Source organism: Schistocerca americana, chromosome 3, assembly GCF_021461395.2.
Source record: "Schistocerca americana isolate TAMUIC-IGC-003095 chromosome 3, iqSchAmer2.1, whole genome shotgun sequence".
Classification (NCBI taxonomy): domain Eukaryota; kingdom Metazoa; phylum Arthropoda; class Insecta; order Orthoptera; family Acrididae; genus Schistocerca; species Schistocerca americana.
Window position 1 is genome coordinate 11,529,575 of NC_060121.1, and position 25,854 is coordinate 11,555,428.

Here is a 25,854-nt window from a genome sequence, read left to right on the forward strand (position 1 = left end):
AACTGGTAATCGTAGCAGTATACAGGGCTCCATCTCGTAATTTTAAAGTATTCATGAAACAATTAGATTCTGTGCTATTGTATCTCACAAGAAAAAATAGGGACATTATAGTGACTGGAGATTTTAATATAGATTTCCTAGGAAGCTCATCTTCTAAGACAGAGTTTGCAAACTTAATGCATACCCACAACCTTGTCTCCACTGTCAGTTTTCCCACAAGAACTACTGCCACTTCCAGCACTCTAATAGACAATATCTTTGTAGATATGAGTAAAACTAATCACATCAAAGTTGAAAAAGTCATAAATGGACTCTCTGATCATGATGGGCAAATACTCACAATTGACAACTTTAATACAAATCAGAACAAAGCTAGTGCACAGTGGAAAACCATTAGAAACATGAATGAGGAAAATATCCAAAAATTCAAATTATGCATTCGGGAGACTGACTGGAGGTATGTTTATCTTGCAAATGATGTTAATACAAAATATAATTTATTTACTGATGAATTATCAGATATATTTGAAAATGTCTTTCCAAAAAAGGTCTGTAGACTACAGAACAGGCAATCAAGCAAAAAACCATGGCTCACCAAGGGCATAAAAATATCATGCCAGAGAAAAAGGGAACTGTATATAATATCTAGACAATCCAATAATCCCCTGCAGATGAAATATTATAGGACATACTGCAAAATCTTAACTAAAGTCATTAAAAAATCTAAAAGTATGTGCATGCAATCTAAAATTAACTGTTCAAACAATAAAATCAGAACAATTTGGAATGTAATAAAGAGGGAAACAGGTACTTCACCATCTGACAATGAAAAATCTGCTGTCCTAAAAATTAACGATTTGGAAATAACTGATAGTAAACAGATAGCAGACACATTTAACAACCACTTTCTAAGTGTCACCTCTCAAATAGGTTCAGTGGTGACCTAAGAGAAGCTTTAGATATTCTGAAACTTAACCTCCCACAATGTTTTAATGATATAAATGTAACACCCATAACTGTTAATGAAATAAAAAAAATAATTCACTCATTGAAAAGTAAAGGATCTTCAGGTATAGATAACATCTCTAATAAACTGTTGAAAGCCTGCAGTAATGATGTAAGTGTAGTACTTGCTCACATTTGCAACATGTCTCTTTATGAGGGAGTTGTTCCAGAGAGAATGAAATATGCCACTGTGAGACCTCTTTTCAAGTCTGGCGATGCTACAGATGTAAAAAATTATCGTCCTGTCTCTCTCTTAACAACATTCTCAAAGGTTCTTGAAAAGGCAGTGTATAACAGGATTGTGGCACATCTTGATAAACTTAATATTATTAACCACAGACAGTTTGGTTTTCAAAAAGGGGTTTCCACAGAGTGTGCCATATATTCACTCACAAATGATGTCTTGGAGTCTATTAATAGTAAGAAGTCACCAGTTAGTGTCTTCTGTGATATTTCCAAGGCCTTTGATTGTGTAAACCACAAGATACTCTTGGAGAAGGTCTATCATTACGGAATCAAAGGGCCTATAGGTAACTGGCTAAAATCATATCTTCAAGACAGGAAACAAAAGGTGGTTCTACATGGCTGCAACAAAGGATCTCCTAATCTAGTGGATTCTGAATGGGGCAAAATTCAGCATGGAGTTCCCCAGGGATCTGTCCTTGGACCCTTGCTGTTTTTAATATATGTTAATGATTTACCCCTGTCCATTAGTAAAAATTGTGAATTCACAATGTTTGCTGATGATACAAGCATTGTCGTTGATGGTCAGTCTACTGCTGATATGGAGACTGATGTTAATGATATACTCAGAGAAGTTACAGCTTGGTTTTCAATTAATTCTCTTTCAGTTAATATTAAAAAAAACTATTTTTATACAGTTCCACATAAAAATAAAACTCTAGAAAGTATAGTAATTGCTCATGACAACCAGGAACTAGAACAGGTGCAATCCACTAAATTCCTGGGGGTTCACATTGACAGTAGGCTCAACTGGGAACAGCATGTGTCCCTTACTCTAAAAAGGCTTTCATCAGCAACTTTTGCTCTAAGAATAATTACTCATTTTGGGGACATCAACATTTTAAAATCGTCTTACTTTGGGTACTTTCACTCATTAATGAGTTACGGAATAATATTCTGGGGTAATTCACCAGCCTCAAAAAAAATCTTAAATGCTCAGAAGAGAGCAGTCAGAATCATGTGTGGGGTTCCTCCACGAACCTCATGTAGAAAACTTTTTATACAGTTAGGTATTCTGACCACAACATGTCAGTACATATACTCTCTGATGAATGTAGTTAATAAAGACTATGCTCAGTATGAAACAAATTGTTCATACTATAACTACAATACTAGAGGTAAAGATGATCTACATGTTGAACTAAAAAATTTAACACTTGTACAGAATGGAGTAAAGTATGCGGCTATAAAGACTTTTAATGCATTGCCTAATTATATTAAATGTACAATAGAAAATGAAACGCTGTTCAAAGGTATGTTAAAAAAATACCTGCTCGACCATCCACTGTACTCGTTAGATGAATTCTTTTCCAGAAGTAATGCCCTCCCTTAATAATAGATGTATTTAGTCTCTTAGTTATTAGATGGATGATACAATATTATGTTAATGTTATAGTGTTAATGTTATAGTTATAATGTTATGTTGAGAATTGCTATACTAGTTTAATGACAGCTTGTAATATCTATATCATTGAATTATATTACTATTCTGTAGCATTAATTGTATTTGTACAATTGTATTGACATGTTCCACATCCAGGCGAATCACTCGCATGTACGGATCTATGGAATACGCATATCAAATAAAAAATAAAAACAACCCGCACTGGACACCTCAAAAGGCAGAACATTGGGAATTATTGTAGATGTAGCTAAATGGAATATCTGAAGGGAGGTAACAAAATAATGTGTACTAGGATGGGACAAACCTGCCCAAGTCCTCTACAAAGGATACCAAGGGTCTAAATAATGTTTTGATAACATTTTGTATTTAAAAATATTTGTGTGTATAAATTGTTCATGTTGATGTAAATTTGACAATTTAAGAAATGGTCATGCTTAGGAACAATGTAAGAAATAGGTGTTATGTAAAAGCCAGTGTGCTTTTGTTTGAAACGAAAATAGCTGTGGGGAGTGGAAAAGGTGCGAAAGGCGAATTGGCGTGCTACCTTGAGCAAGTGTGGGAAGTAAGTCACGCAGTCTGTAGGCAGCAGTGATTGAGGTAACTCCTTTGTGGAGCAGAAGCTTTGCCTGCAAATTTTCATAAAAATGCCTTGGTTGAAGACTGCAAACAGCTTACAGCATAGCTGCGAGTTGTTGAGCTACTGTATGTAAAACTGAATGAAGCCAAGAAGAGAAATTGAGCCCATACAGCAAGAAACTTGCAGGCCATAGTGTGGGTAGTGTAGCCGTCATAACTGTTCGCCAAACCCAAGCCTATAGCCACCAGATAAGATTTTTTTCTATTTTTACCTTTGTACAGCATGAACCATTAATTTAAACTGTGATTTAATAATCATTCTTGAAATTTACGGAAACTGGCTCACCCTGTCATTTCATCCTAATCATACATCTGTATAGGGTTCCTTCCTGGTGTTTGATTGATCCGAGTGTCCTGTTTTACAGACTTATGAAGTGCCAAGTTAATATAAAGAGGAACCATTTAAATTGCTTTAGTGTAAATAATAAAAATGTTTTCTTAACTATTGCAAAGTGTTATAGTTTGCTTACATAAAATTCAATCAGAGTGAAGTGCCAAGTTAATATAAAGAGGCACCATTTAAATTGCTTTAGTGTAAATAATAAAAATGTTTTCTTAACTATTGCAAAGTGTTATAGTTTGCTTACATAAAATTCAATCAGAGTGAAGCCAAGTTACTAGAACCTGTTAGATGGCTATACAGAATTAGTTCAAAGAATAATAGCTTTTGAAAGTAAATTCCACCAAGAAAGAGGTTTTCTTTAAGTGAAATGTTCAGTTAAAAAGTGTGTGCTTTAGTGTCTAAGTATTTAAGTTTCTTGATTATGGAAAGTGCTTTTCTAAAGGTTGTTCCCCCCATCCCCGGCTAATTTTTTTTACCTTCCTTGAAGTTATCTACTGGGCTTTTTCTTTTTTTAAATCATAATGTATAAAGATGTAGCCCAAAATTGTTTAAGTGGGGTAATTTATTCGAAGAGCCAAACTAAACAGTAGCAAGAAAGTAGGCAAAATTCACATTTCTGCTTCTCCAATACTTCACTATTTCATTGCCAGGATAGGTTGGTGACCATTAAGTACATGTTTTAAACCACTAAATGAACTTGGAAATGAGTTGTTCTAGCTTCAGTATATTATTATTCATACTGTGTTTCTATCTAGCCACTGGGTAAGATCTTAGGAAAAGAAGTGAATAGTCCAATTTACTTATCCATTAGACGCAACACACGGTAAATCCTGTAAGAAGGATAACTCTATTGATTATCTTTTCCTATAAACAGGACTATCCGTCCACAGTGTATTTTATTTGGAAACTAAACTAAATTTTAGTAAGAGGGTTATACGTGGCAACATAGAGACAGGGTTTCTGTTATTTACATAAAAGCATACTAATATCATAATGGTAGTGTTACAAGGTCCTATTAATGTGTGGTCATTACATTTGTTAAATGTCTCACCACATTCCTATTGAAACTATTTACTCTTCTTGTAAATAACACCTATGACAAATTTATACAAATGTCCACTAAGACTTTGCTCGTCAACTTTCATTTAGGTAACAGCGATCTTTTAGATGTATTTAAATCAGTACTGTTAAGAAATACTGACTAGCTTTATTTTCAAGAATCTCAAGTTTAAGTTATACATACTGTTATCCTCCAATAAGAATCATTGGCCGATTCTTCATCTTTGACGGGTTCAGCATGCCTGCAATGCAAAACATTACCTTTTGTATTAACACATGAAATCCAATTTTTAAATTTAATAAATGCTTATACAAACATAAAGTTTCTTCAAAAAATGTATTTCTGACAACTTCCTGTCACAGATAATTTTCACTGAATGTTTCAACCCAGTTATATTGCTGATGAGAAGCAAATGTTGATCTTTTCCCTCTCTTCCTTCACCATCTCCTGTTTTGTTCACCTTGACATATTTCTACCAAAAAGACTACCCCAATGGATCCACTGCTTATATTTAACACACAGTAAATTCAGTGCAAATATTTCCTTAACACAGGATGTGCATTGACGAGCTTGAATTAATCAGAAAAATATAAACAGCTACTAACCATTCCACAGCTCTTACAAAATACTTGCATTAAGTAATCATCAAAGCTACTTTTTGTACAGCAAGAGGACTAACAGTCAAAATGGTGCTATATGCTACAGGCAGTGCAATACAATTTATTTTACTCATTGCTACAGCAATAAATGTACTTATAAAAATATTCAGACTTAGACTATAATCAAATACAAGAGAGAGAAAATATTCTAACTAAAGAGATATAGCAGCCATAGGCAGAAACAAATAAAAAAACTGATACTAATCTTAGCTTTGAGGACCAAAAGTTTCTTCATCTGGAAAATGTAAAAAGAGAAATGAGACTGTTCAAGAATTAAGGATGAAAATTCAGGATCTTGAGTCAAGGAAGATGGATGGTTAAATGAATGAAAAAACTAGACTGGACATGATGAAATTGAGTTCAAAAGAGCAGCAGATGATGTAATTTTAAATGCTGAGAAATAAGATCTCTTCAAGAGGAGCCACCAAAAGGTCAAATAAGTGAAAAACAAGCTGAAAATACCGGTAAATGGGCTAAAATGGCGGCAAATAGATAAACGAAACAGAAAGATAGTGCTGAAGAACAGGCAACCAAACAACAACAACAACAACAACAATAACAATAACAGCACATTGTAGCAATATATAATAGCAGTCCCACAACATCTGGAGGACGATTTTCCACTAACAGAACAATAAATTCATGAAGCCATCAAATCATTCCAAAACTTCAAAGCAACAAATGAAGACTCCACTACAGCAAAATTATTGAAATAGTCAGAACACACAAATGATCTACAACTGCTGTTTGAGAACATTTGGAAAGCTGAAGAGATTATTGAAAGCATTAATCCACAGCTATGAAAAAAAGGGGACACACAAAATGTCAACAATTGCAGAGATGCCTGACTTCTGCCAGTGGTATACAAAATATTATCAAAAATTCTCTGGACAGAGTTGTAGAAACTTTAGACAAATAACTGGGAGAATCTCAAGGAGCTCTAGAAAGGGAAGACCCTGCACAGAACAGATGTTTATTAGAAAATTGATAATTCTCCACAGACTGTTAATCACCAAACCATTAATAGTATCACATATTGGTTTCAAGAAAACATTTGATTTGGTAGGCAGAGAAATTATGGGTAAAAATCATCAAAGAATTTTGTGTTAAAGCAAACATAATCCTCAAAACACTAGCAAATAGGGTGACTGAAGCTAAATTTATGGGAGAAGTATCTCAACCATTTGAAATAAAAACTGGTGTTAGACAAGGGGACAGTTTATCACCTTTACTGTAACACTACATTCTAGAAAAAATAGAAAGTTATTGGAATTTGGAGAAAAAAAATCACAAAATTGAACCAATAGTTTTAGGACGAAAAACAAATGGAATTAAGGTAAACTGCCTGGCTTCTGCAGATGATTCTGATATACTTTCAAAAAATCTGACAGACAGTTATTAAAAGAAATCTTTTGGAAGAAATAGCAAAGAGAGCTGGTCCCAAAATTTCAGCCGAAAAAACAACATTGATGACAATTTCAAACAATGCATCAACATTCTTAGAAAAACAAAAATGTAAAATAGCATTAGTAAGTAAATTTAAATATATTGGACAAACTGTACAACAAAATGGACTAGAAGAATTAACAGTAGATGCAAGAGTCAGCAAACTGGAGAGAGCAAATCGTTTGACAAAGGATATTTACAACAAGAAATGTACAACTAAAAAAAACAAATTTAAACACTATCCCACAGTGGTATGACCAGGATGTTTACATGGATGAGGATGCCTAATGATGAACTATAAGCTGGACAGAACAGAGGTTCCACAAAGGAGCATTATTAGAAAATAATGGTTGCAATACAAGCTACAGATGGCTGGAAAATGAGAAGTAATGAGGAGATCTACAAAAATTTTGAGAAAATATCAGAAGTAATGGCTAAAAGAAGATTAATCTTTTTTTAGAGACCTCTACTGAATGAGTAGTTCTGGAAGAAGGAATCAATGATAGCATGGATTACAGAAATAAGAAAGAAACAACATCAAACAATCAGAAATAATAGAAAGAAACCTTTTTACAGATAACATACTGAATGTAAAAGGATCATCACCTCTCCAAGATCAAAATTAATTTCATCCCTCTCAATAAGACTGTGAAAACCGGAAATAAATTTCATAAATATGATACTGCGAAGCTCAAAATCAATCAAAACGTAATGGAACAATGCCACCAGTAACTGACAGTTGAATCCCATAAATGGGCAGACATTGCCTCCATGATCCAACAAGCAGCTAATACTACAATCCTGACAGCTAAAAAGAGGAATCATACATGGTGGAATGAGGTTTGTGGTGAGGTGGTGGCCCAAACAGCAAGTGCATGGAAGTAGTGGAACTCTACCAGGAGACCTGATGATTTTGATGTATTCCATGAAGTTCAAAAATATGCAGCCAGAACTCTACTGCATGAGAAACAGCAGTTAGAACAGATCGATCAGCGTTTCCAGATAAACAATGTCAGAGACTTCTATCAGACGTTCAAATCGAATTTGAAAGGATACCAAGCCCCTAGTTTTTGTTTTAGAGACGAAAATGGAAAGCTCAGTGTTGTGTACATAGTTCCGCGTATTCAGCGCGTACACAAATTTCCCACTAGAGTGCGCCCCGCTAAGCACAACAGCGCAGGCGCAGCACTCGTCCATCTCCCCACTACGAGATGGCGCTGCCATAGAGACGGACCAAATTCTGCTTCCGCCGATCCGCGTATTAATATGTAACGCAGCCAGTGAGATTGCTGCTAACATAGAACACTTTCTCCTCGCGCATCACACTCACGCAGTGATACACGAACGTGCGAGGTATTATAACGGGTGTAAAGACCTTCGATCAGTCAGTCTGCATTTGTCTGCACCAGTCTGCATTAGTCTGTACCAGTCTGCATTAGTCTGTACCAGTCTGTACGAGTTCTACAATTGTCTGTGCCAGTCCATAGTCAAGATCCAGTCTGCGCCTAATAAGATTACCATATTCCTGTACATAGCCATGAAGATAAATGTATAGACACTTTTGTCAAGTATCCGAGATATATGTAAGAATAAGATTAATGTACCAATACCAAAGGAACTTCAGATTGTCAATTGTAAATAGCATCCAGAACCAAGTTAAATAATTTTTATATTTGTTATTATTTTAATAAATGTGTGTGAAAATTAATCAAGTTCTATTTAAAGTTGGTCACCATCAATCTGCTACTCTAAGTGTGCAAGTGGCATTTCTATCGTCTGACCTAATGGCAGAAGATAAACATGCCATGATAAGACCACGAGACATATTGCTGACACTCGCTTACTTCGTTAGAGCAACAAGTCAAATAATCTGATGGTGTGTGTACTGAAGGTCTTACAGTACGCACACCACACTCGGCCTGACCAACAAAGAGAACTGCAAGATAATGTCTCGTTACTTTGAAAACCTACTTAATTGTGATGAACCGAAAGAAAGATTCCCTGTATGTGCCCCAATCCACAAACTACCCCTCATCTCCATCTAGTAAAGAGGAGACCAAAGAGATCATCAACAACTTTAAGAATAATAAGGCAGCTGGAGAGGATTCAATAGTGGTGGAACTACTGAAGCTGGCAAATAATGAAACTCTAGATATACTAGTCCAACTTTTTGAGGAGATCTGGAGAGCTGGGATGATACCAACTGAATGGCAGTCAGCTTTAATCCATTGTATACACAAAAAAGGTGATAAATAGAATGTCAATAACTATAAGGGTACCTCATTAGTATCTGTTCCATATAAGATTCTCTCCAAAGTGATACAGAATAGAATAGAAGATCATTGTAACCAACTGATTGGGGACTATCAAGCTGGTTTCCGAAAGGGCGATTCTTGCACAGAACAGATCTTTAACTTGAAGAACATGATCAGGTACAAAAAAAATTGGAAAAATAACTATGTGGTCATATTTGTTGATTTTCAGAAAGTATATGACTCCATCGACTGACAGGCAGTAATGAATATTTTGGAAAAGTTTGGGGTGGATAATACATCAAGAAAGCTGATCAAACAAACTCTTACTAACACAGTGTCAAAAATTAAATTTATGGGTGAGGTATCTGAACCTTTTCAATTGTGCCTTGGAAAAGGTCATTCAAGAGTGGAGAAAGTTATTAGCCCAAGGAGAAACAAATGAAGAGTGGTTCAGACTTGGTCCTAAGAACAAAGGGGTGTGCATTGGCTGCTTAGATTTTGCGGCTGACCTAGCCATTTTTGCTAACAACATAGAGTCAGCAGTCAACAAGATAAATAGGCTGTCAGAAATTGCTGAAAAAAGTTAGACTCCAGATCTCTATTCAAAAGACAAAACATATGACAAACATCTGTGATGGACCTGAATGGATGATAACCAACCTGGGAAAAAATTGGATGAGTTAAGAATTTCAGGTATCTCGGTGAAGTCATCCACCTGGAGAATGGATTAAAAGAAGAAGCAATTGTCGGGATGAGGAAGTTAGACCAAGCATACCAACTGACAAAGAATACTTATAACAAAAAGTCTATGAGTATATGGGCCAAGTTCCAACATTATAATACAGTTGTAAAACCTGAGGGCTTATAAGCATCCAAATCTTTGACCACGAATAGACAAGGTAAGCTGAGCGGCTGGAAAAGCGTGAGTGTAGGATATTAAGGAAAATCCTAAGGTAATAGATGGGTCGATGGACAATGGCGAATGAGAGCAAATGAGGACTCGTGCAGCAAGACAGAACCTATCACAGCATCCATTACGAAGAAATGATTGTTATTTTATGGTATCTCATGAAAATGGACGGTGATCGACTAACAAAAAGAATATGGAGTTTTATCCCATCTAAGAAAACGAGGCCGAGATGGTTCAAAGAATGTGAAAAAGATCTTAAGCAGATTGGTATCTCAGAGAGAAATTCCTGAAAGGAACAAATTTAGAAGATTGGTGACCAACTACCAAGGTTTTAACATGGCATCAACATCCGAAAGACAGTGAGGACCATTATCTGAAGAGCATAAAAAGGCACTTCTTGCAGGGGCTCAGAAGATACTGGCAGGAAGTCAAAGCTGGAGCAAGAACAAGACCTGGACACTAGAGTGAAGTCGGTTGTTACCACGCAGTCCGTAGAGACTCACCTCAATAAAAAAAATAAGTAAGTAAAAATAAAAGGCTTTCAATGCAGAAGAAATAGGGGATTGAGAACAACACGAATAGAATAAAGGGGGAAAAACATGAGGAGGAGATGGACGAGTACTGGAAAAACAGGAGACGACAAGGGAAGAAGAAGAAGTGAAGTTATTACATGATGAGAGATGGTGATTGGATTTGATTTGATTCAGTTTTCATTACATACACCGAAAAAATGAGATGATTCTCGAGAGTGTGGAACATGTCAGAATGTATAACACAAAACATTTTAATATAATGAATACTACCCTGATCATTTGTCATGAGATTGTCAAAATAGGTGAATACAATACAATAAACTGGAAAAGCTAATATTTACAGAATTAATACGCTGTCAGAATGAAACATTGTTATGCACTATTAATAAATTTATCATACACAAAATACCTAATTTTGACTGTTGCAACCAAGTGCTGTCAAAACTTATATCTAACATATTTTTACTTAAGCTGGCCTAACAGTCTCTGTTAGGATATTCATCTATAGAGTAGAAGGCATTGCCTATCAAAAAGTCATTCAAACTCTGTTTAAACTGTGCTTTATCTGAAACCAAGTTTTTAATGGTTGCTGGTAATTTATTGAAAATGTGTGTTCCTGAATATTGGACCCCCTTTTGGACCAACATAAGTGATTTTAGGTCTTTATGTAGATTTTTCTTATTCCTAGTATTGATAATATGTATTGAGCTACTTGTTGGAAATATAGATATATAACTTGCAACAAATTTCATTAAGGAGTAAGTATACTGAGAAGCAATGGTTGGAATTCAAAGTTCCTCGAATAGGTTCTACACGATGTTCTTCAAAGACTGGTCCCAGATACTCCATTGCACCATTCACCGAACCTGATAACCCCGAGCCGTCAGTAACAAAAATTAAGTCTTGCTTAAGAGATTTACAACACTACATGCACTTGTTACCAAAGTCTCATTTACTTTTAGAGCTATCTGTTCCACTTCCTTTTTGGCCCCACTTCTCTCTGTCTTCACTATATCTGAAACAGTTCTTATTTTGTTGCCCGATACAATTATCATTTTCTCTTAATAAAGCTACTTCGATTTCTGGATTACTTGATTCAATATTTTGCAGTATTCTTTGTAATGCATTACAATTCTAATATCAGAAACGTTCCTAGATAGTAGATACAGTCTCCTTTTTGCCCCACATGATATCTTTATTCCTTGTATAATCCATGGTTTATCTTTTGACTTCTGTGTGATCTGAGTTACCTTTAGGGGAAAACAATTTTCAAAAGAGGAGGTAACTTTATTAATAAATGCTTTGCATTTTCCATTTGAGTCAGGTAAACATCTCTCCAGTTCATGTCTTTGAGCAATTTCCTGAATTCCTCAATTTCTGGCTTATTTATTATCCTCCTGTACTCAGATTTAATATTTTTTTATCCTGACAAGTTTCAACATTTAACACAAGATGCTGCACGTCGTGATCAGATAGTCCATTTACTATTGGTTTTGTGATATGACGTCTTTCCCCTAGATTTGTTCATAAAGATATTATCAATAGCAGTCTCAGAGCATTTACATATCCTAGCTGCAAAGTTCACAATAGGAACTAAATTGAATGATAATGTTAAAAACACCAGCAACCACTATTTCCCCTTCTTTTGTTTTTTACACAAGCTATTCCTTTCGCTTTGTGAAATGAAGCACTGCCTAGTTACAAAACACAGGACTACTATGACAAGGTGAAATGTTCTCAGAGTGCTACATGTATGATAGTAAATGTAATCAGCACTATAGTTGTTTTCTGAGTAGTTATGCTGTGTGTGTTTCATTCAATCAGATGAAATGGAATAAAATCATCAATTTATTTATTTGGGCTCTTTATCACCAAGATACATTCAATGTTGGTTGAGGTTTATCTTTTGAATTCACTCCAGTGTAGATTGTCAAAATTTTATCAGTTGTCAATGTACTTGTAACACAGTTTCCGAATTTACTGCCATCCAGGAAAGTATCGCACTCAAATTATTCTCAGAGACTGAGAGATGGCTGAAACCGAGAGCAGAAAGCTCTGACATATTTAGTGATTAATGGAATATATATCAGAAAGGCAGGTTAGACACTGTAGGAGAGGGAGTGTCCATTGTCTCTATTGAGGTCAAAGCTGATTGTGACAGTGAAGTTATCTGGTTGCGTATAACAAGTCTAGGTGAAATCACGTTAATTAATGGATAATCAGCCACCCAGTTCTGCTATGACAGTTTTGGAGCCATTCACAGAAAGTCTACAGACAGTAGCACGTAAATACCTAGATCATGCAATACTAGTTGGAGGTGAATTTAGCCTACTGAGTATAGATGGTAGCCTATGGCTTCATTGCAGGGGGTGCAGTCAATCTTGTGAAGCACTTTTGAATGTGGTTTTCAAAAATTGTCTTGAGCACCTAGTTTGCCATGCCACATGCAATGGAAATATCTTAGACCTTGTAGTTACAAACAGGCCAGATATCATCAATGACTTCAGCATAGAGATGGGGATTAATAATCATGATAACATCATAACAACTAAGGTTACAAAAATTAATAAATCAGTCAAGAAGGCTAGGAAAATGTTCATGCCAGAAAGAGCAGATAAGCAGATGTTAGCATCTCACTTAGACAGAACTGACATCACTTAGTTCCATTAAGATGGACGTAGAGAGATTATGGTCAAAGCTTAAACAGATCGTGAATTGCACTCTCAACAAGTCTGTACCTAGTAAACGAATTAAGGATGCAAAAGAGCCACTGCGGTTTAACAATGAAATTTGGAAAATACTGAGGAAGGAAAAGCTATTGCACTCTTGGTTCAAAAGAGAATGCCAAATGGCAACAAGGAAAGGTTACTACCACTGTCATACCTCAGCAAAAGATCTGGCTGAGAAGCAGGGGAATTTATTGTCCTATGTAAAATCACTAAGTGAGTCAAAGAATTCCATCAAGTCACTTGACCAGTCTGGTGTGGCAGTAGGAGATAAATGTTTTAAATTTTGCATTTAAGAAATCATTCATGCAAGAGAATCATATAAACATACCGTCATTTGACAATAGCACAAAGACACCTAACAACAATCACCACAAGAGGCCAGCACTAGCACAAGTTGTTCACATGATATTCGTTGGACTGTTGCCTGTAAACCCGTCCCATGTCAGTGCTCTTGGAAGAGAGCTGTGGCAGTGACATGGCTCTGCTGTTGTTCCTGTGCAGTGATCTGCAAAGACGCGACGGTACGGGACGGGGGGTCGGGTCGAGATTCAAGCAGTGATTAAGTACTTCATAAAGAAAGGTATGAAAGTGAAGGACATTCATGCCGATTTCCAGAAAACACCAGGGGACTCTGCTCCTTTGTCTTCAACTGTTGCCAAGTGGATAAATGAATTTCAATTTGGTCAGGAGAGCTTAGATGATGATCGTCCATGAATAGGTCAGCCAAAACGTGTCACTACTCTAGAAATCATTGCAAAAGTCCGCATAATGATCAAGGAGGATCACCAATTTAGAGTGCATGAAATTGCTCACGCTTGCCAGATGTCATCTGAAAGGTATTCACAAGATGGGTGTCGCGACTCTTGACGCTGTGTCAAAAACGCATGAGAATGGACATATCACAACAATGTTTGGCCTGTTTTAGGAGAAACAAACAAGATCTTTTGTGCTGGTTTGTGACCACGAGGAAACTTTGGTTTACTACTATACCCCAGAGACAAAGCAACAATCAAGGCAGTGGAAACATGCTGAATCTCCGCCGCCAAACTCCTTCAGCGGGGAAGGACATGGCGTCAGTGTTCTGGGATGCGCCACCAAATTCCTTCAGCGGGGAAGGGCATGGCATCAGTGTTCTGGGATGAGAAGTGGATTCTGTTTGTACATTATCTCCCCACTGGGCAAACAATTACTGGAGAATACTATGCTAACCTTCTGGACAAATTGCAACAAATGATATGCGAAAAAGGCCAGGTTTAATAAGGAAGAAAGTCGTCTAGCATCAAGCAAATGCACGCTCGCATGCATGTACCATCGCCATGGTAAAATTACACAAACTAAGGTATGAATTGTTGCCACACGTGCCTCTTCCCTAAACTTAAAATTTTTCTTTGTGGATGAAGATTCACTTAAACGAAGAATTGATAGCCTGAGTTGACAACTATTTTATAGGCCTGGAGGAAAATCATTGTCGAGATGGGATCGAGGTATTGGAACACTGTTGGACCAAGTGAATTAATCTACAAGCAGGGTACATTGAAAAACAAAAAAGTTTCAGTGACATAAGTACATTTTTTCTATTCTGTTTCAAGAACTTTTCAAACCACCCTCGTAAGCATCCCCGACGCCTGAAATAATTAAAAACAAATAAGTCGCCAGTTGCAGATGGAATCTCAATTTGGTTTTACAAGGAGTGCTATATGGCACTGGACCCTTACTTAGCTTGTATTTATTGTGAATCTCTCACCCAGCAGAAAGACCTAGCAACTGGGGAAAAAAATACAGAGGCGTCTCCTGTATATACGAAGGGCGAAAGAACAGACCCGCGAAATTACAGACCAATACCCGTAACATCAGTTTGCTGCAGAATTCTTGAACATATTCTGGGTTTGAATCTAATCAGTTTCATAGAGACCAATAAGTTTATGTCCACAAATCAGTACAAAGCATCGCTCATGGCCAACTCAGCATGCCCTTTTGTCATACGACGTCTGTTCAAAAAATTCCAAAACTTTGTCCACAAAATTTTCTATGCTTATCTTTTAATTACTATGGATTGTCTCCTTCGAAATACTCTCCTCCACAATTGATACACTGCTCCCCATATCATTTCCACTTCCAGGAGCAGTCTTGACACACCTCTTGCTGGGTCGCATAAAGTGCCGTCTGCGAATTTTCTTTTATCTCATCTACCATTGCAGAACTTCATCCTTTTCAACTTTGGAAATAAAAAGAAGTCTGCAGGGGTCATACTATTCTCGCAAGGAACATCTCATTCTCATTTGTGAGATCCAAAAGTTTTTTTGGTCTTGACTCATGAGCCGTGGAATGAACTTGGCGGCAACACAATGCATTCCAAGATGCTGTGTCATTTCATAACATGATCCAATTGAAATGTTACATTCTTCTACAATCTCTCAGACAGTGTATCTTCGACTGCCACACACAATTTCTTTGACGTTCCTGACACAAGCGTCATCAGGGGACATCTAAGAGCGTCCTGAACAAGGATTATTTTTGACTTTTGTAAAGCCATTTTAAAACGTGTGAATAATACATAACACCAAGTATGGCTTAAGCACTCATCGCTATAGGCTCCCTGCATCATTTGGTGTGTCTGTGTAAAGGTTTTCTTGAGTTTCACGCAAAATTTAATGCAGATGCATTGCTCCTCTAACTTTGCCATCACAAAATTCACAAACCCAGATTCCATATTTCTTGATTTCCGAGAAGCATTTGACATAGTGCCTCACTGCAGACTTTTAACAAAGGTACAAGCACATGGAATAGGTTCCCAGACATGTGAGTGGCTCAAAGACTTCTGAAGTAATAGAACCCACTACATTATCCCGACGGTGAGTGTCCATCAGTGACTAGGGTATCATTAGGATCATTCCAGGGATGTGTGATAGGAGCGCTATTACTCATATTTTCTATGTGCATAACTGATCTGATGGACAAAGTGGACAGTAATCTGTGGTTGTTTGCTGATGATGTTGTGGTGTATGGAAGGTGTCATCGTTGAGTGATTTAGGAGGATAAAAGATGACTTGGGCAAAGTTCCCAGTTGGTGTGATAAATGACAGCTAACCCTAAATGTAGAAAAATATAAGTTACTGCAGATGAGTTGGAAAAACTAATCCATAATGCCAGAATCCAGCATTAGTAGTGTCATGAATGAAGTCACATTGTTTCAATATCTGGACATAACGTTGCAATGTGATATGAAATGGAACAAACTTGTGAGGGTCATGGTAGGGAGGGTGAATAATCATCTTTCGTTTGTTGGGTGGATTTTACTACAGTGTGGCTCAGCTGTGATGGACATCACATATAGGATACTAGTGTCTGGGATCCACAAGGGGTCAAATTAAAGCAGACATTGGGGTAATTCAGAGGCAGGATACTAGATTTGTTAACAGTAGGTCGAAACAACAACATACAAGTATTATGGAGATGTTTCTGGAACTCAAATGGGAATCCCTGGAGGGATTTTGAGGAACACTGTGCTGACTGCAGAACAATTCTGATTGCACCAACATACATTATGCGTGAGGACCACGAAGATAAGAGACGACAAATTAGGACTCATAGAGAGGCATATAGACATTCACTTTTTCCTCAATCGATTGGCAGATGGAACGGAAAAGGAACTGACTACAGTTGAAATAAAATTACTTGATAGTTGGCACTTCAAACGCCAATAAGAGTAGTCAGCGTCACACTTGAACTGTCTGCTGTTGCCAAACTCCACCAAAATTGGCCAGTCACTTCCAATTCCTGGTTCAGCATTCTTTCTTGATGTATTTGTATCCCGAATTACGAGCCCGACACTTTTATTATGTATTTCATGACACGCGATAGCTACACCAAAAACAACACACATTAACAATGCTAATGAAAGACACACATTTCATTCATAGCACTAACCAAACACTACCGAATAACTCAGCACAAGGTGTAATTCAGTATCATACATATAGTTATCATATTCACAGAGATCATCTTACATTAGATAAGCTTTTCACTACATTGTGTGAAACTGAAATTTTTAAGGTTGCAGTTCATAGTTGCAACTGGGTCACTACATTCACATATATAAATACTTCATGCAGTGCTGTGGCATAGCACAATGGTTGGCAGATTAATCTAATGTGTAGCATGTCGTAGGTTTGAATCTCATCAATGTAGCAAAATTTTTATTTCTAAATCTAACCAAAAGAGTGTGATTATTATTTTCATTCAATTAATTGGTTTAAATGTATTTTTTTATTTTTAATACTTTGCTGCATCATTTTTCATCATTGTTTTGACTGTTCTATTTGGTCTTATTTTTCTTCCTGTCACTATTTCTTCATTTGGAATCTGCCTCAGTCATCTATAATCCACGAACAAGTGCCCACATGGACTGTTCACTGGTTTCTAACATGGCAGCATGTGCAGCTAGAGTAAGGATACTTACAGGTAACAAATGAAACGGAGAAATTTTAATTTGCTTTCAGCCCTGAAATTGAGTTTTTGTTGTCTTGAGTTTACCCTTAAGCGTTAGCTTTAATCGCCATGAACAAAGTGATCATGATATTAGTACTGCTGCAGACTGTTGACCACAATTTTCTCGGCTGGGTTAGGACACAAGTTTACAGTCAGGGATACAAAACGGGTCGTCTTCCCCAGTTCAGTCACTGGTCACTTTAAATCAATAGTCGACAGAGTATCCAACATTTCTGACATACCTTGCACCAGCCACTAGAAAAATTGCTCTGTGTTAAACGTTTAACATAATTTGTGAAGTGAGCCGCTTGTTTGTTGTCACCTGTAACCAAACGGTAGCTGGTAGCCAATGTGGCAACATTGTTGCGGCAAGTGATTGATGTCAACTATCAAGTAATTTTATTCAGACTATTGTAGTGAGACAGGGTACCTTCTGCCATGCACCATATGGTGGCTAGTGGAGTATGTATGTAGATGTGGAATCAGTCTTTCCTTCTCATCCCATCTGGAAAGTCTCCCCTGATCTGCAGTTCTGGGTAACTTTCTCAAAATCTACAATTTTTCCTAGACCTATCCTTCACCCCTCTTCCTTCCACTTCAACCCTTCTGCCTGAAGAATGAACTACTGGCTCTGAAAGCTTGCCTAATTATAATCTTCTTTTATGTGTGTGTTCTGCCGCCACTTAGCAAGTAGATTGTTTATCTATCCAATTCAATTATCATGTAACCAAAAGCTGCATTTAACACACCAAGTCTCTTTTACTAATCACTTTTAATATGTCCTACAGAATGTACTGTCTATCCTGTCCTTTTTTGAGATTACTGTTTTGTTGTACTTTTCTACAGGCATCATCTTACTTATTAGGAGTCAGTTCCTTCATGTTGTTGTTGTTGTGGTCTTCAGTCCTGAGACTGGTTTGATGCAGCTCTCCATGCTACTCTATCCTGTGCAAGCTTCTTCATCTCCCAGTACCTACTGCAACCTACATCCTTCTGAATCTGCTTAGTGTATTCATCTCTTGGTCTCCCTCTACGATTTTTACCCTCCACGCTGCCCTCCAATGCTAAATTTGTGATCCCTTGATGCCTCAAAACATGTCCTACCAACCGATCTCTTCTTCTAGTCAAGTTGTAGAGCTGCATGTACTCGGGAAAAATTACGGCTGTAGTTTCCCCTTGCTTTCAGCCGTTCGCAGTACCAGCACAGCAAGGCCGTTTTGGTTAATGTTACAAGGCCAGATCAGTCAATCATCCAGACTGTTGCCCCTGCAACTACTGAAAAGGCTGCTGCCCCTCTTCAGGAACCACATGTTTGTCTGGCCTCTCAACAGATACCCCTCCGTTGTGGTTGCACCTACGGTACGGCCATCTGTCTCGCTGAGGCACGCAAGCCTCCCCACCAATGGCAAGGTCCATGGTTCATGGGGGGAGTTACTTCATAGTCAACAGTTAAGGAATGGGTGGCTGAATTCATATGTAGCATATGTCTCTGTAAGATGACTCATGAACAACTTCCTAGAATTACAATCAAATATGAAAATGCTGAGAAAGAACACAGTGTGATATTGCAAGATCAGTAATTAAAAAGATGTGCAAAACATTTGATGCCGTGGCCATACCAGAAAGTGAGTGGCATGTCTGTTGAAGCCTGACTACAACCTAATGTGAAAAACAATTTGGGACAATCTGACACACAACTGATTCTATGCACCAATCTGTTCCCGTGGATGAAATGAAACAGCAGTTGCACAAAAATAGCCAAGGTGACTTAATCGGAGAGAAAGAGTGGTCATTGTTTTCTAGGATGCAAAAGGGATTTCTATTTTAGATTAGCTTGCAAGACTGAAACAATACCTCACAAATACAATGCAAGTATTCTGACTCAAGTGGATGAAAAAATATGGAGCCAAGACCCAGGGGGAAAAAAAAAGTTTATTGTCAGTGAAATGCATACGGTCACAAAGGCACTTTCACAATAGGAAAACTGGGAGTTTCAAGTGTGAAGTCTTCAAATATCTATTCCATTCTCCAATTTTTTCACATTCTGACTTTAGCTTCTTCTTCTTTTCTTTTTGTATGAATGATTCACTTAAGACTACATGCGTCACAGCTCAAAACCGTTTTGTGAGTCAACAACTGGATATGTTTTCACTGGTCTGTCTCTTGTAACTCCGTTGGACATGGAGGTAGCAAATGAGGATGTAGGATGTCCATGACATACTGCTGTGCTGTCAGAGTGACCTGAAGTCATATCCGATGCTGCCCCACACGCCCTCTCCCTATGTCATTGTCATACTCACTGACAACTGTCATCGCGGGTCTTGCAGAATGTCTCACTGCTGGTCACATGACAGGTGCAGGTGTGAAAGGGTTACAATGTGCTCGGCGTACATTACAGCAATTCTCCCATGGGCTCGTCAGACACGGTAAACCGGAAGCTTGCTGACAAGCACACCACCCTTACGTTCCCAAGCAGTCCAACATGGGGCCACTACCACATCTGAATGACTCACAAATCTGCATATTGCATAATTCAATCAGCCTGGCAAATGGAGACACCCAATTAGGCCCCTTCAAATTTTGTTGCGTGCTGATAATGCTGACTCACAGAAGTACAGGGCATCTGTGTCCTTCACAGGGATCACTCAACATCTTACACTCTTCACATCTCTTATAGCTCCTACCATTCTTGGTAACAATCCGAGACACAAACAAAGCTAATGCAATCTGGTGGCCTTTGTATCCATTTCAGAGAGTTGCGACTCTCATAATTTACCACTGGTATGCACACTCGTGAAACTACGTTGCTTCAGGGAGCTTCCCTTTTTTTTCTTCAAGCTGTTTAGTTCTTTGAATCCATTTTTCTTGTAGCTCAGAATAATTATTTTATTGTGTAGCAAACTTACAGACTAGCATTCTGGTCTGAGCTGTCGGAGTTGGCGGTCATGTGTGTGTGAGGTGTGCTTGCTTGTGTGAATGAATGGTGTGTATTTCTATTTCTTTTTCTGATGAAGGTTGTGGCCAAAAGCTTATGTGTAAGTGTCTTAACTGTGCCTGTCTGCATTTTAACGTGCCATCTTTATGGTAATTAGCACTCTATCTTTTCCTACACTGCTGATATTCCAACCTGGAGTTTCCATTGTTTGAACTTACGGTCTACTGTTTTATGTTGCAGTGCACTTCTACAAGTGTAATACACAAATGTTGCCTTAGGAAAGAGTCACAATAACATCCATGTCTGCCTTTTGCTATTTTTTACGAAATAGCACATCACACTCGAAATTTAACTTAGCCAATGAAATAAGTTTGAAGATTTATTGTGTGTAAGAGACACGAGGGCCCACTGTGTGGGAAATGTGGGAAGTTCTGTGCAGAGATGGAGTTATCCACAGACGCAGTAAGTCTTGGGAGCTATACGGGTGTTTAAACATCGACACCTGCTGGGATGAGGGGCCACTTACTCTGAGGTGGCGCTGTGCCAGCAACGAGCTCGACCCATTGATTAGCACCACAGATGACAATGAGCAACCAGCTGCTTCTCTGTGCAGAGATATAAAATTTATCGATTTTGGACATCGGGTGACAATCTGTCACATGGAGAACAATGTTTACTCTGGCAATTTTAACACTAATCTAGTGTTCTGCAACATATTAATGTGAAATGTTGTCTATGATGTTGAAGCGTGTAAGTTAAACTGATATCTGAGAATTTGTTGTTTTTGTGGCATTATCTGGAAAATGGCCTCTCTTGCAGCTCCAAGCATAAATGTCAAGTGAAGAAGAATAATTAGCACAGCACACTGGAACCGAGTAGGGATCCGGTTTACTGCTCGGCCACTAAATTACCATATCGTGAGTACACCAGAAGAGACGCTGTACACACTTGCATATACTACATACACAAGTACAAGCATCGATCAAGCTACTGCGAAACTGCACTCTGTGTGACTCATCACTACATCAGAATACTGTAAATGTGGTGATTCCAATTTCTTAAGGTCTCTTCCTGTTTGTTTTCATCAGTAGGATCTTATTTTTCAAGTATGTGGGAATCCAATGAGCTGCCTGTTTGGATACATTCTTTCTGTATGTCCCACAAGTTGGATTCCTTGGAGACACATTGTAACAAGAGCTTTTAGGAATTTGCCTGGAGATTTCACACTGGGTTCTGTGTGATGTATCCCATCCTTTATTCTTGGACCTAAGATTTTTACTACAATTTTACATTCTTCTAATTCAGTTTGCTGTTTTCATGTCTTGTGTTGGACAAAGAGTCTCTCTCATGCATAAAGAAATTCTAATTTGATCACTGTTGTACAATGTTAGATTTTAGAGTTCCAGGAAAAATACTTTTAGTTAACTGAGAGACAGTTTGTACTTTCTGAAGTCTGGATTCTATGGCCTTCTTTTCATTATGATGTTCAGTGGTCTTTTTCACCAAATTATTTAAACTATTTAACACCGAATACTATGTCATTGCCTATATAAGTTCACCCAGTGCCATTTTGGTATCAGCCAAGAATTTTTTCTCCAGGTGAAATTAGTAGTCCAATTTTCCTAGCTTGCTCCCTTAATATTTCAAATTGCTTTAGCATATCAGTGATGTCTTTGTCAATTAGTATTATGTCATCGGTATAGGTTACACAATATAATTCTATCTTTAAGTTTACGTTCTAGTCAGTGTAATAGCGCACCTGCTCTTCTCCTTTATCTTACAATTTTCTTAGGGGCGTAGTTGAATAGCAATGTGATATGCCATCCCATTTTCATATTCTTATGTCTGTCTTAAATTACACTGCTTGAAAAAAAGTGAGACACTCAGAATGTGGGGAGAAAACAAATTGAAACATAGCTAATTTAGAGGGTATGTGATGTTATTTCAGTGATAACAAAACAGAGTCAAATTTACACAGAACTTATCAGTTTGAGCCCACTTATCAATACAGCAATGCACCCTGTCTGGCCTGGACAGTGCGGGAGGATGTCGTAAAGCTGCTGCATACCCTCCTGAGAAAGGTGATCCACAACTGTTGTAACTGGACATTGCAATCATGGATACAGGCAGTGGGATGGAGTTGACGTCCATGTTGGTCCCATAATGTTATATCGGGGACAGATATGGGGATTTTGCTGGCCACAGGAGTATATCAACATCACACAGACAATTTAAAGAGACACATACTACATGTGGACAAGCACCGGCCTGTTGAAAAATAGCACCACAATACTATTACACACTGCTGTACCATCAGAGTTCCCACGGCCATTACAAGCCGTGACCTGAAGTCATACCCAATGGCTCCCCACACCATGGGACTCCTTTGTGACCCACCCCCCCCCCAAAATGTGGAAGAATGGGACCTCTCCCCATCTCCCCGGGTCACTGTCAAACTTCTCCACGATAGTCATTTGGAGCAGTGCAGGACTGGGACTCATCAGTGAACATAATGTGACGCCATTCATTAGCAGTCCGTACTTCTTGATCATGGCACCACTTCACATGCAGTCATTTGCTTGGGTGTTAATGGCAGCCTATGCGCAGGACGGCAATTCCATAGTCTGGCTGCTCCTAGCTGTATGACACAGCACGTTGCAAGGAGACTATTACAGTGAACTCCTGTTTATCCGAAATGATCAGGACGGTGGTCAGTTCCGATAACGAAAATTCCAGATAAATCAAAGTCCCCCTGTTTTCACATGTGAACACTCCAAATTGCGTCAATATTGCGAAATACGATCGTAAAACGTGCGTAGGGTATGTAAAACAGTACTGATGTGGTTGCAAATAACCCTACACTTTTTTACTGAAAAAATTGTGTTGACATGTTAAAAAGGCACCAAACTATGATTGAAAACTCAAAGTTTTTAAATGCTATATAACAAAGCTCGTTTATTTTGCATTCTTACAGAAAAAATCTCCCTTATTTGGCAGCAGGAAAAAACAGGAGTTTTAATTTTATTACCTACTCTTTTGAATAAAAAATAAACTACTGAACAAAATTATGAAACAAATCTAGAGATTACTCAAAGGAACAAAAAGTCTGTCTAGAGGAACTTTCAAGAAAATTAAAAAAAAAAAAACTTTTTAAGTTATGGACATAGAAGTTCTAGGATGCTTCATTAGAGTTTATTTTTTGGTAACGAAGTCACAAACATCTTTTTCTTTTGTTTTTTTGCTTGAGAAACTATTGCTGCAACAATACATCTCCAACGTTGAAATCAAACTATTTCAGGATAAATCGTCTCCTCCTGTTGGCTGATGTACTCCAGGGCAGTTTGGATCACTTCGTAACAGAATGTGTGAGGAATATTTTTCTCTGATTCATCATCAGAAACATAGTCTTCTAACGCTTTATGATCGGTCACAATTTGGACGATTTCATCCTCAGTCACATGAAAAAATGCCATTTTCCATCCACTCTTCAATGTCTTCGAAGTGTGTGTCTTTACAACCAGCTTCTCCAGTAAATTCACCAAAATTATGTCAGCTTGAGTTTCGGTGTTGTCTCCTCCTTCCCACCACTTAGGTTGCCTTACGATCTAAGAGTTTTTTCCAAGACCTAACAAGAGGAACTGGAGGAATTAGATTCCAAGCTTCAGCAATCAATGAATGACACTTAAAACATCAATTTTTTTAAGAGCTTCCACAAAATCATCTGCAGCATCAATCACACCTATTAAGTATTCCAGCATCTTGTGTCTGTAATGTTTTTCCATCGCCTCAAGAATACCTTGGTCCATCGGTTGACATAGAGATGTGACATTTTGTGGAAGAAATACAACTTTGATATCCCCATCTTGCAGATCACCTGGGTGAGAAGGAGCATTGTCCACAAGAAGTAGCGCTTTTCAAGGAAGTCCTTTTCCTTCCATGTAATTTACTACAGCTGAAACAAACTCTGCCTGGAACCACTCTCTGAAGATGGCACGGCACTGTTCATACATGCCTTAAGACTGATTCGTGTACCTCAGTGGGAAAGCTGGTTGGTTGGTGTCTAAATGCTCTTGGTGTTTTGGATTTGCCAATTAAAGTAAGACACAGTTTATGATTGCCAGTGGCATTACTGCAAGCGAGGACAGTAAATCTTTCTTTGATTTTTTTGTATCTGGAAGCCATTTCTTCTTCTTTAGAGGCAAGGGTTTTCGTTGGCAGCATTTTGTAATTCAACCCAGTTTCATCACATTTGTAAAGTTGATTGTCAGTATAACCTCCTTTGTCAATGATTGTGTGCAGTTTCTTCTTAAAATCAGCATAGCAGCTTCATCCCCAGATAATGATTTGGCACTGATGGCAATTTCATGGATGCCATGCTGCTTCTTGAAATGATCCTGCCAGCCATTACTTCCGAGGAATTCTTGCTTCTTTCCTTCTATCAGCTCATTAGCTCATTTTGACAAATTAGAGGACCTGAAACTGACACACCTTTGGCTCTTATTTATTCGTGCCACAAAAATAATGCCTCTTCTAACTGAGGATGTGCACCTTTTCTCATTGTTTTTCAAGATTTCACTGCGCTGCCCAATGCTTGGCTGGAACAAAAATTTTTCAATTCCTGATCGATTTGTCTTCTGATCAGTAATTGTACTCCTACTCTGCAGCAACTTTTGTGGGTGGCTCACCAGCATCAATTCTCTGCAAAGTGTGATGCTCTTTTTCCAACAAGATCACATTCATTTTATGTTACGTGCCCGTAGTCACGTTCAGTGTTCTTTTTACAGACACTCGACTGAGTCCTTTATGGTTTTTGGCCCCTTTTATCTCTGGACACTTTAAGGCACATAGTGGGAGCACAAAACCTCAAATCAGAAACACACAAATGCACAACTTGACAACACTCGAGATGCACTAGACAAACTTTTGATTTTTGAAACCAGGCTGTGGCAGCCATCAAATGAAAGCATTCGATACATCTATGCCATTTCCTCTGTTCTACCCAAGCCCACGTGGCAACACAACAGGGTGTTGTACGTTCACTGTTAAACACTCAGCTTTGATGTACCGACAACAAGTGGAAAGAGTTAGGCGGCGCACTCTAATTGTCAGTTTCGACAGGCCTACGTTGCGCTCCATAGAACAATACTGTATGTACTGTACTTCCAAGGAGTTCCAATAGATGGCAGTGGCATGAAACCATGCAATAC

At 38.0% G+C, this 25,854-nt stretch overlaps 1 protein-coding gene across 1 annotated transcript in view; it reads right to left on the reverse strand.

The window, feature by feature from the left end:
* Positions 1-25,854, reverse strand: part of LOC124605178 (molybdenum cofactor biosynthesis protein 1-like) — a 173,471-nt gene that overhangs the window by 112,653 nt on the left and 34,964 nt on the right. The window contains exon 6 of the mRNA XM_047136690.1: positions 21,174-21,299. Coding sequence (XP_046992646.1) covers positions 21,174-21,299 — 126 coding nt within the window. The remainder of the gene's footprint in view (positions 1-21,173; positions 21,300-25,854) is intronic.